The following is a 13172-nucleotide window of genomic DNA, read 5'->3' as shown; positions in this document are numbered from 1 at the left end:
GAGTGATGTCACCTCAGGACTCTGTCTTGAAACCAATGCTCTTTAATATCTTCATCAATGACACAGACAGTGAGATCCAATGTGCCCTCAGCAAGTTTGCAGATGACACAAAGCTGAGGGGCACAGGTGACACAACAGAAGGACAGGATGCCATCCAGGGGGACCCGGACAAACTTGAGAAATGGGCCCATGAGAACCTCATGAAGTTCAGCAAGTCCAAGCGTGGGGTGCTGCAGCGGGGTCAGCACAATCCTAGATAGGAGTAAAGACTGAGAACATACTGAGAGCAGCTCTGCTGAGAAGGATTTGGGGGCACGGTAGACAAAAAGCTGAATGTGAGCCAACAGCATGGGTTTGCAGCCCAAAGGGACAATCATATCCTGGGCTACATCCAAAGCAGTGTGGGCAGCAGATCAAGGGAGGTGATTCTCCCCCTCTACTCTGCCCTCGTGAGACCCCACCAGGAGTATCGTGCCCAGGTCTGAGATCCTCAACAGAAGAAAGGCATGGACCTGCTGCAACAAGTCTAGAGGAGAGCCACTGAGTTGATCACAGGGCTTGAGCACCTCTCCTACGACAACAGGCTGTGAGAGCTGGAGTCGTTCAGCCTGGAAAAGAGAAGGCTTCAGGAAGATTTCACTGCAGCCCTTCAGCACTTAAAAGGAGCTTCTAAAAGCAATGGAGAGTGATTTTTGGAAGTGGTAGGTAGTGATATGACAAGGGAGAGAACACTAGTAAACTGAAAGAGGAGATGTTTCGGCACCTGAGCAGAGTCTTGCTCTGCTGGGAATACAACATTTGGCAGAGGCTGTGAGAGAGGAGACAGCCCTGGTACTGAGAGTGGTCACCAAACACCACCTTAATACTCCCTCCTGTGCTGCAGGGTAACAGCAATGGTCTCCTCATGTGCAGAGACAAGAGTGTGACTACTTCTGGCTTAGTGGAGGGACCAGTTGGGAAAAAGGCTGTACAAGGGCAGAACGCCCCAGTTCTACACCTCCTCTCAGCATTTCTACTGCGATGGTCCAGCACCCAGATGTAAGGGCTTCTCCAACATCGCAGGCATGGAGTCATTTTATGACCAACTCAATCCCCCCTAGAAGGCAAGGCCAATACCAACATGATCAAGGAGGTTAAGCTCCTGCCTACTTCCACTCTAAAAGCTGGTACAGGAGTGCAGGAGCTCCTGCAAGTCCTAAAGGGAAAAAACAGTGTAAGCAGTAGGATATACAGGATCCAGTGCAGGCTGCAGTGAACCATGACCATTTCCTTCTGGGAAAGGCCAGGCTGGATGGGATTTTGAGCATCCTGCTTTAGTGGAAGGTGTCGCTGCCCATGGCAGGGCGGCTGGAAACAGACAAACTTTAAGGTCCCTTCCAATCCAAACCATTCTATGGTTCTATGACTCCACTGTCAGGTTCCCCTGCCCTCCACCAGAGGCCACATTGCCCTGGACACAGAACCAGCCACTCTGTGACATCAGCCTTGGGCCAAGGGCACCACGGGTGCCATGTTGACAGCTGCAACCAGCTTTTGAAAGTTTCAAATAACTTCTTTGCCATATAAACCAATTTTTGGGGGGAAAAGAGAAAACAAAAAAGGAAATGATGACAAGCCACTCTAGAAATTCCTAATTCCAAATAAAAGGTAATCTCTAGTAATTCTGCAGTAGCCTAGCCAAGAAAGGGAAAAAAGAAAACTAAAAGAAAAACATTTACTATATGGATTAGCAGTGTAACAGCAGACACAGATGGTCATGGTAAAGAACAGGGGACTAAAACAGAGTTGACGAAGAGGTGAGGAGCCCTTGCTCCTGGCAGCGCACTGTGCTGCTACCAGTGATGAAGTTTCCATGCCTTTGTGCTGCTGGCCATGTGCAGGCCTGTACTCAGCACATGGGATTATTTTCTCCCACCCATTGAAACAGAGATTTGGATACCAGAAAGCAGACTTTAGCAATCTTGAACTGAAGCAGAAGAGTACCATTTTCATAATTAGGCTCATCACCTCAACTAACCCATAGAGACAATATTCATTAGCACTACTACAGGATAATATAGTAAATATTATTAACAAAATAGCCTACCCAAAAAAGATTCCAAGTCTCCTAATCTTTTGCAACCATTATTCTATTCTTCTTTTCTCCTTCATCATCTTTTTTCATTTTGTCAACTCCTTCTACGTCATGACAAGCATATAAGCTTTGAAATATAATGTTTTGTACCAGCGTAAACAACAACCATCCCATAGCACCTTGTAAATATTCAACAGCAGTGGAAGCAAGAGAATGCTGACAATTAAGGATAACTGTAGAATGTGAATCAAACTAGGTTCCACAAATTGACAGAGGAAAAAAACATATATGGGGTCTCCTCAGAGCACAAAAAGTTCCTTTTGATTATTGAGAGCATGTAAACATTTGAAAATAAGTTGCAAAGAAATCAGTGTTCATTTCTGTCCAGGTAAAGAGTAACTACAGTACATAAAATTAATTTCTCTATTACATAATGTGTGCAGTGATTCTGCAGTGAGTTTTTACTGTTCATTTTATATCTACAACTGTGACTATATATCTTCAACACACCCAAGGAAACTACCAATAGCTGCTCAGTCACATTTACTAAATCTATTTAAGGGTTAACACTTTTAATAATAAAATAGTCTAGTGAGAATCTAAGCATCAAGTATACAGAAGACCCATCCAAGACCACAGACATGGATTGTTACAAGTTATTGCAACTTAAAAAATAAGAAAACCCACACAACTGAACTGTTTGTCCAAACAAGTTTCCAAAAATGCAAAGTGAAGTTCATTCACTTTAGTCACCCCAGTGAGTATCTGGATAATCTGATCCCAGGACAGCAAAGCTACACAGTTCAGTAAAACAGATGTAAAACTTACCATAGAAGTCACTGATCTTGCATCTTCTTCATAATTCACTACAGGTGGCGGCTCTTTCCCATCATTCTCTTGAACCTTTTGTTCCAGTAGTTCTTTCTGGGCTGCAAATTTTGCCTCAGAGCATCTTAATTGCTGAACTGTTTGCTTAAGTTCTTCAAGCGCTTGCTTTTGGCTCAGCAAGAGTACAATGCTGCAAAGAAAAATAACAATTTAGAAATATACATGATTTAAGATACTGTCTGAGTTTAATGAGACTGAAGTGTTTTGCTAAGGAGGAGTTATGAGAAAGACCAAACTCCCCCCTCTAAACAATTGTAAATCCGAAATTACAAGGCTCCAACTGAGGAAGTATGGAGAAAGAAAAAATAACAGCCCTTTATTAAAGGATATATGTGTATTAACAGAAAAAGAACACAACATCAACCAACAATAATCCTGTACCCAAAAATCCCCTTCAAAAAGGAAACAGTTCACTACTTTCTGCCATTTGGTGCAATTCTAACCACAGTCGGCAGGGGGGCTGTAGGATCGCTAGAGGAGCAGAGCCTGCAGTTGCTCTGTGGTAGTCAGCAGGGGGTGCTATTGGGCTCTGGTGGTCGCTGCACGGGGGGCCCCAGTGGAGGAGAAGCCAAAAACTAAGATTTCCCGCCCACACCAAGAAAGGGAAGGGGAAAGGGGGAAAAAGGGGGCTCTTCCCACGAAACTCATGTTGTCCGTGGCTGGCTGCGGCTGGGATTTCCCCCCCCTTTGTCAATGGGCACAAGCCACTGCCAAACACGGGAGTGGAAGAGGGAAAGGGCCACCTCCTCCAAAAAAAGGTTCCTCTGCAGATGGGTTAAGCCTCTCCGATGAAATTCGAGAAGATATGGGCTGGAGGCAGAACAGGGTGCAGGAAAAACGGAGGCAAACGGGGCCAGAAAACAGCCAGATGACCAGGCCAAAAAACAAAGTGAACCTCGGACCCCTCCAACGCACACCTTTGCCTGAGTTAAGGCAAAAGTGAAGTGCCTCCAGTTTCCAAGGAGAGGAAAAAAAAACCTCATCACCCCACTCCACAGTCTTCAGAGGGCCATCAGCTTGGAATGTGGATCTGCTGGTTAGTTCTTTTCTGTGGATCAATCACCCTAGGCAAACACCTTCCCCCTCCCTCGTTCAACATCTTTCTTCTACAGCAATGTTGTAGAAGGGAAAAGAAAAAAATTCCCCCTTGGTTTTTTTCAGAATAAATAAACCTATGACAGACACATATTTTGTTTCATAAAAGCTGGGGGAAAGAAGCATGACAATTCCTCAACACAATTCTTTATTCGAAGGTATAAACACATAGAGCAATTCTAGAAAATTTTCAAAGCTACAACACAATGCAAGCAAACACCCATTCTCTTTTCATTATCACAAAAATCACATTGTAATAAATATACACGAAACTACTGTTTTCATTCACTTTTGACTGAATATACAAACACTAGGGTTCCCTGTCCTTTAGAGAATAAAATTTTAGATAATGATTTCCAGCAATGAGAAATTCACTGCATTCTAGATAGTTGCTGTAATGATAATTTGTACTGCTAAACTCACCTCACATCCAGTATAAATTCATCTGGCATCAAGTTAGAGATATCTGTTGTTTTCTCTACTTTGTAAGTGTTTCTGGACTGCATTATAACCGTCTTCTAATGAAGCTAAATAATTTGATCTCTATAAGAAGACAACTTTTTGTCTTCTGCTTGTTTTTATGGATCTCCTCTGAATACCCCTCATAGCCCTGAATCCTCGAGACAAACATGATTAAATCATTACTGAAGGACAAGCACTTAGAACATCTGCAGCTACCTATATGACTCTATTATCCCAAAGAACTGTCAAAACCAAAGATTGACAGAAGCTGCCTAAAAGACAGAATCGTCCATGGTGTAATACAGACACCCTTAAAAGCATTCAACTGGAACCCAGTGACATGTGGTCTGTAAGAGATGCAGAGTTCTCACAGTCTACAAGAACAGATTGACGACGTAAAGGGACCAGAACTATGTAGAATGAGGACAATATGAAGAAAAATCACAGTTTCCTTTCACTCTGTATCTTCAGGATAATCCCTGGAAGGTAAGACCCTCTTGCAAGCCTACCCTTGAAGAAAAAAAGAAAGGTAAAAGTCATTCATATTGAGATTTTTCTTTCCCAAAGTGGTGCTGAGCCAAATGACTATTCAAATAGGTTTCCAAGTGATAAGGGAACAACCCGTCATAAAATTCTCATTGGCAGGAAAAGACAAAAATAATATTCCTATAGATGAGCATTATACTAAGTCACTAATGAACCAAACTCCACACTATCAGCAGAACGATCATTCATGCAAAAAGGATAAGTGTGATGTATGAAGACATGATTACAGGATCTGAAACTGAGACTTGGCATGAGACCACATACATTTAAGAGCATCACACAAGAAAATGAACAATTATCTTGACATTATCCTCAAGATAATGTCCTTTCATCTGGGCCTCATTATGAGAGAAAGAGGACATCACCCTGTGAAAATAATAGTCTTCCATCATCAGCAAGGCCTTGGTGAACACACATTGTGTAGACTGACATCCTCAAACACAAAATGCTTTCAACATATCATGATGCAGGGGTAACAAGAGAAAAGTCACAAACTAGTCTCTTTCCTGAACGGTGGCAAGATGAATTACAATCTAATTAGTTTTCCCAAATCCAGCTCTGAATGCTCCACACTCCAGACATGCATGAGGAATTGGAATCTATAAAATTATTTGTCCATGGCTTGCATGAGTGCTAACTTCATAGTCCTTGTTGCCAGCAAAAAGCTACCAGCAACCTCACAGAGTGAGATCTTGTGTGAAGAAGCCCTGCAAGTCAGGGCGACACATCGGAAAGTGTTAAAAAGATAAACTGAATCAAAAACTAAATTTTCAACATGCCATCTTGTCAGGAGGGCAGATGATATTCTAGACATATACATATATAAATAAAATATAATTAAAACATTCTCTGTGTTGAAGGCAATATCATCATTTGACTATGCAAAAGGATATTAGTGCCAGGATAACAGTACCAAGACAGTGCCATATAGTATGACAGCAGTCATAATGAAACCCAATGCAACAGCTGGATGAGATCTTCTGGGGACATTAAATACCTGTAAAAACATCCTGATCGCTCTGCACTGCACTTAAAAGGTGAAAATGGGTTCTTTTGGAGGAAGACATGATCAATGACAAGTCACAACAAGGATGATTTCAGGGAAACTCTGACCTTACAACTAGGTATCTAAGAAAGATTTCATGCCTTTTAATAAGACATAGAGTTACTGGTGCAATTTGAACCAAAATCATCTTCTCAACACTGCAAACATCTGCTAAAGGATCAGTCAGAGAAGCCTGCCCACAGCAAGAAATACAGGGATGGTCTGAACTATTTTCAGAGAGTGATAACTGATAACAAAACAATACTGAAGGGAAAAAGCCAAATACCCCCGCAAACTTGATGAGTTCAAATACAGTTTACCCTATAAGTAATGTGTAGCAAAGAAGGCAGGTCAAGAACCAAAAACTGGAAAATACACTGTGATTACATATGAACTTCAGCAAAGAAAGAACAGGAAAGTATCTAATTAAAACCCTCATATCATAAAATTTTAGATATTAATTAAATACTATACAATATATTGTATGACAAGATTCCTTCCACAAAAAGCTTCAAGACTGCATAGAATCACAGAACCATAGAATCATAGAATCATAGAAGCAAGTGGGTTGGAAGGGACCTCCGAGATCATCAAGTCCAATCCTTGATCCACTACCACTGCATAGTGGATCCACTAAGTGCCACATCCAGTCTCATCTTAAAAACCTGCAGGGACGGAGAATCCACCACTTCCCTGGGCAGCCCATTCCAATGTCTGATTACTCTCTCTGTAAAAAATTTCTTCCAGATATCCAACCTAAACCTTCCCTGGCAGAGCTTAAGACCTTCAGTGAAAGAAGGGTTACCCAAAGGACTTGCTCTCCAATTCACTACTGGTACTGTAAGCTAATATTTATAAGCAAGTTAGTAAGGTTATGACTGATTGAAACAAGAATCAGAAAAATATCATTACAGACAAAATTTCTTTATCTGTTGTATTAAGTTCAGTTTAAATGAGGATGTGAATACTTTTTCTAATCAGAGATAGGAAAAAAAGCTAAAGATGTTGCCCAAGAATGGTTCTTTATAATAATGTTTAATTTGCGGTGCCATAAAACATTCACTAATCCCTCATGTTTGCTATTTGTTATGCAGTACTACATATTACATTCTTTACATTTACAGTTTTGTAAAAAGAAAATGCAATGAAGAATGAACTTAACCTGAAAAGTTCCAAACACATTACTGCATAAGAAAGAGTCTTGCACATGATTCTGAACGTCTTTCACAAAATTACAACTACACAAGGAATTCTGTCAAACAGAGAGGCAATGTGAACTTAGTCAACTTCTTCCGTCAAGTTGAAGTTACAATACTAACCAAAGGTCCAGCTCTTGAGCCATCCCAAAACCATGACAATTATATATTAACTCATGGAGCTGCTCAATTCTTCAATGATTTAGGGTCTGGAGTAAGTAAGGGTTACTGTAGAGATGAGAAATTAACTTATTATTGTTTCTCACAGTAATTGCTACTCACAGAAACAGAACAAGATTAGTGGTGGTTATTTCTTATTTAAGTCTTAGAATGTCATTATAGCCATTTTTTCCCTCAAATTATTATATTTCAAAGTTCATTTCAACTTACTCAGACTTCTTTTCACAAGTTTTAGAGGACTCCTCTATTTTTTTCTCTAGTTCCAATACAAGTTCCTCTTTGCTCAAAAGGGTCTGCTGTGTTTGCATCAGTTCTTCTATTACTGTTTTTAACCTGCAAGATAGAAGTCAAAAACCCATGCTGTGAATACACAAACTGTATACATTTGGGAACATTGTATTTTTTTTCCTGAAGATGTAAAGGACCATTATTTTTTAGATTATCTTACTCGGTGCTTGACAGTTTTGAGGTTTTTTCATGGATATACCTTTATATTGTTAATACATATTATTACAGTTCCTCTGTATATATACAAGGTTACATAATGATCTGCTGCCTGCAAATTCTCCTATCAAGAAATATTTTTTCCAGAATGTGTGATGATGGGTTCTGTGAATTAATGCCTTCCTAACATATTGCTAATTTACAAGATGCTTTATGAAAGACAAAAGCCTTCCAACTTCTGAAGTACATGTTAAATAAATACATAGAATCAGTACTTGAGCTGTATTTACCTCTAGAAATAAAAAATAATACAAATTAACACTTCCTGATTTAAGAGTGATTATATTTTTCTCCACAATTATCTTTTTGAGGTTACAATCTCTGGTAATGGTTAATTCAAAGGAAAGACAAAACTGTACATGAACACTCCATACTAACAGAGAAGGAATTATTACATTTTAAAACCATCACTGACACTTAGTAATCATGCTGGTAATATTTCAATAACAAAAAAAATTCAATGAATGTAGAGAAATATTTGCATTCTGAACAATGCAGGTAAATAGTTAACATAATGATGACTTCTAAAATGCATATCAATATTTATGTTGACTTCAAGAAATTGTTGTCAGAACAATTTTATAAAAACAAATTAATATGTACACCTTGTTTCCTTCTCAGCATTCATCTATCCCTCTTCAACTACCTTACTCTGCTTCCCCTGTATTTTCAAGCCCAACTTCAATAGAATTACTGAAGTAAAGAGTGGAACAAAAGCAAAATACATATAGTAATTCCACTGCAAGTATCTATGGCCCAAAACCACTCCAGGCTGGGGAGTAGAACAGGAGGCCAACTCTCTAAATAGCTAGGAGGTCCATCTCCCTCATGTCCATATATACCAAACTCAACTATTTGATTCTAAACATTGAATTAGTTCTCTCCACACTATATATTTTATACAATCTTGATTGCATATGGTCTGTACTCAGACAGTCCCATATCTTATCTTGGAAGACTTAAATAACTAAAAAAAGCCATAGAGTGAACAAAAAAAGTTTATTTCCCAAATGACCAAGCTTCTATATGTGTTTATTTTGAGATAAGATAAATACTTAAAGCATTTCCCTCAAATTACCATCCTCAAAGCTCCCCTTTTCAAAGACATTATTGGTTTCAAGCTACCAAAATTCGTATGCTGAACTTCTCAGAAATTACTGTCTTCTTACATTGGGTCTCCACCTTAATACCAACTAACTTTTTGATTTTAATACCTTGCTAAAAAAACTAATTACCAATTCTGTAACGGCTTTTTAATCAGCTTTTGAATCAAAATTTTAATCAACATTGCACTGGCCTAAAAATTGATTTACGGGAAGCAGATGTTATATCTCATGATCAAGCACCAATAGTCAAGAAATTAAAACCAAATTAAATTAATAAGACTGTTCATCACTGGAAGGTATGAGTACATACCTTCAGAAACAAGATCTTAAATTTTCACAATTTCAAAAATATCAGATTTTAAATTGGAGTATCAGATTGAAACAGAAGGTTGATGTAATTTTTACCAAAACTTCTGAGATATTTTAGGACATTTGTATTTCTCTTACAGAAAACAAAACAAAGCAACCATATAAACACTAAACTAAATTGCCTCCTTGTATTCAACATCTATTGCTTAGTTTAAACAATAACTTTCATTCAAACTGGTTAGAATGGACAACACTGCATCTGTCTTGTATCATTTTGGTTGTGGTTTGCCAAAGGAATTTTCTTGTGGCCTTGTATTTGCCTTCTGGATACAATCAGTTTACAAAAGGGTTTCTATTACTAACCAGTTAATCACTATAACCCTTTTGAGTCTTAACAACCACACAATCCCTCTACTGGGAAACCCTCCTTTCATATTTCTCTAGTTATTAGCACCATTCTGCCTCAAATACCTATAAAAATAAATGTTTGAGCTTACAGAACTTGTATTTCAAAAGATTTTTAAACTAATTTGGATATTAATATGCTCACTGATTGATATTTACCTCATTCTGGTTGCCTCGTCTCAGTTTTTAATGCATGCATCTTCAAAGCGTAAATTTTTATTCTGTTACACTTTGCAGTATTTCTCAGTATTATTCAGTGACAGTCATGAATATTTATCAGGAGACACTATAATTCTCCCATTCCTTAGAAAGGTTAGCTGGTCTTTCAACTACCTCCTTCTGTCAGAATTTTATTCATAAATGTAACCTTACCTAAAAATGTAAAAGCTAGTTTTCTCATCATGTTTCCTTAAAATATGTTGTATTAAAACCTCTAAGCAGTATGCAAAGCTGTCATTTTTCCATTACACACCCAATAAACCAAGAGATGCAACCAAATATTACTGATTACAAATCAATATATATCTTTGAATCTTCTATATGTTTGTGAAATAAATCCACTATGTGTACTTATTATATTTGGTAGACACTGAAGGTAGTTCTCATCTGCAGAAACATAGTGAGGTAGTGTTTTGAAGATCCAAGGCCATGATCTCAATATGAAAGAACAGTCAGATTTCTATTGCTTCATCACATACAGAGTCGATTTTTTAAAAGTCATCAACTATACATTTCTCTTACTTGCAAACTTCTAGTCATACACAGCTAGTTGATGCAAATATCTGTGGGGTTATTTTGGCTGCAGTGGCTTTAAGGCAAGACTATAAAAACATATATCTAAAACACAGCTAACAAGTTATATGAGTAAAGACAGCTATTGAGAACTAAGCACTTCAGAAAAGGAAGGGTTCCCGCCTGCATTTAAAAGAAAAAGGACAAGGAGGATAAGAATAAACAGTTTTTACAGTGCCAGGGGCCAGTGGAGCTTCATAAACAATCTACACTGCTTAATATGTTCATGATAATTCAAATAAAAGGACAGTTAAAAAGCAAAAAAAGAATGCTGATCTTATAATGTTCTTTGAGGTAGGAGGAAGGGTCTGAATGTGAAGAATAAAAAAGGATTATTGATACACTGCTAGGGTCAGAAAATCAAACAGAATGATTCTCTAGGATCTGTTAAAAACAAAACAGAGTAAGAATATAGGGAACTTCAGAATGCCTCCCTCTAAACTGTGTATCTGGATTCCCTCCACAATTCTGGTCATTTATCTCAAAATCAATATAGTAACCTTGAAAATATGCAAATCAAGATGACAAGCTTGATAAAGCATGAGTAAGTTTCGTGAAAGGACAGAATAAAGCTAAGGATGGCTGTGAAAAAGAGGGCACAGTGTAGAAGTTGGACAAAAATGTACAATATCATAGACAGAGAGGAATAGACTGTTCCTATTCTCTCCCAAAACAAGCACTTAAGAGCCATAAAATGAAACTAAGAAGTAGCAAGTTCATAAAATACAAACTTAATAGCTGGAATACCTGGATCAGAAATTGTATGGGCAACAGGTACTTGTATATACTGAAACTGACTGGGCAAGTTCATAAAGGAAAAATACCTCTAAGGCTATTAGAAACTATCCCTGTGGCCATTAAAGATAAATACTGCTTCTGTCTCAAAATATTCCTCAGATGAAAATTATGAGATGCTGAGGAAATTTAATTGCACGGTCATTCTGTTTCTGTTCTCCTCTGAAGACTTTTCCCTGTTGGCTAACATAAGGAAGAAGTTTGGTTAGGTAAATCTTTGGTCTGATCTAATACAGTTAAACTCAGACTCCTAAATCTATACCAGAAAGTGAATGCCTTAAAGACAGCAACACTTAAAAGAGCTATTTGATTCTCAAATTCACAGGACAATTTCATGTGGATAAATATAAGATTTGCAACAGAACACACTGGAAATTATATTGAAAATGAATATATATATATGTAGGTAAATGTATGTACAGGCATACATTTATAAAGTATGTAGAGACATACATTTATAAACACTAATATGAATTTCATCAGAACCATTTATTAGAAAAGCAACATTTTATCTCTTTTATTTAGATATGCTGACATCTTATTTCTAAACAATGGGATGCAAAAGGCAAGTAGAACAAGATGTTATTTCTCTTTTTGAGCTATGGAAGACAGAATCTTTTAAAAAATTTAATATTTTATTGAAAAGGGAGATTGAGTACATATATTTTTCCTGTCACTGTGCAGAAGTACATCAAGATGTACAACATTTACATACTTTAAGCAGGAATAATCTCAATTTAGCAATGATGCAGAATATATTAAAAAGAGAAACCTATTTAAAGGGACTGGAGGGGTTTAATTATCAAGAGATCCTTTCATAAGAAAGATGAAGCTGCTTTGTGACTAAGGAGGCAGATGCTCCATATTAAAAAAGTTATTTCAATACTTATCAAAGGAATACATTTAGAAAAATAATCAGATTACACAGAAAAAAGAGAGAATGTTTACCAACCTTGAAAAGGAATTAATAAAATACAGAGTTTCTGTTATGTTGAGAAAACACAGTGATTAGAGTAATATGTTCACATTTGAAATGCCTCACTGCTATTAAGATCCAATCTGATTTTGGATTTCAGAAAAACCTCAAAGAAATAGGGATTATAGTTTGATTAAGCAATCAAATTTAAAAAAAAAAAAAAAAACCACGATATATCACTGTTATCTTATTTGCATCAGCTACACTTTCCAAGGGGACAAAATACTTCAAGCAAGACAAACATGGACTGAAACACAGTAGAGGCAACAAAAAATCATCAACTAATGAAATTCAGAACTTCCCATTTTTAGTGCATGATTGATAGTTGCAATCTCACAAGTGACCACATAGGACCATTTTATGTCAAAAGTTGAGGCTGGTAATATAAGAACACAATCATCTCAGCAGGAGATTTTTCCCCATAACAAATGATTAAAAGGTGAAGTTGGTAAAAGTAAAGAAAATATTTAACTAGGCGATATATTAACAAAACATATAGAGAGGTAGTTCATCACCCCAAATAGCTAAAAGCTCTGTGAAATGCAATACAACGGTTATATCTACATTACTATGCTAATGTATTTTAAAGATTATACAAATGAATAAGAATCTCCTTTGGAAAACAAAAGCAAAACTTACAAAACAAGTGAAATAAATATATTCATGAAAATTTTCTACCTGGCAATTTCAATCACTGACTACATTACTCTACTCAATGGTTTCATCAAAATATCTCAGTATTTTTCCCAGAGTAGTGGATGTGGAAAAACTTTTGGGAAGATGAACCAGTACGTTCCCA

At 37.3% G+C, this 13172-nt stretch overlaps 1 protein-coding gene across 2 annotated transcripts in view; it reads right to left on the bottom strand.

Annotated features, from left to right (window-relative positions):
- Positions 1–13172, bottom strand: part of FER (FER tyrosine kinase) — a 150073-nt gene that overhangs the window by 95937 nt on the left and 40964 nt on the right. For both annotated transcript variants that reach the window (XM_018072865.2, XM_018072866.2), the window contains exons 9-10: positions 7697–7819; positions 2903–3092 (exon numbers count right to left, since the gene is read on the bottom strand). In XM_018072865.2, coding sequence (XP_017928354.1) covers positions 2903–3092; positions 7697–7819 — 313 coding nt within the window. The remainder of the gene's footprint in view (positions 1–2902; positions 3093–7696; positions 7820–13172) is intronic.

This window comes from Manacus vitellinus, unplaced genomic scaffold (assembly GCF_001715985.3).
Source record: "Manacus vitellinus isolate BGI_N305 unplaced genomic scaffold, ASM171598v3 scaffold_23_pilon, whole genome shotgun sequence".
Lineage (NCBI taxonomy): Eukaryota > Metazoa > Chordata > Aves > Passeriformes > Pipridae > Manacus > Manacus vitellinus.
The sequence above is the reverse complement of the archived record's forward strand: the minus strand, read 5'-3'. Positions and strand labels throughout refer to the sequence as shown.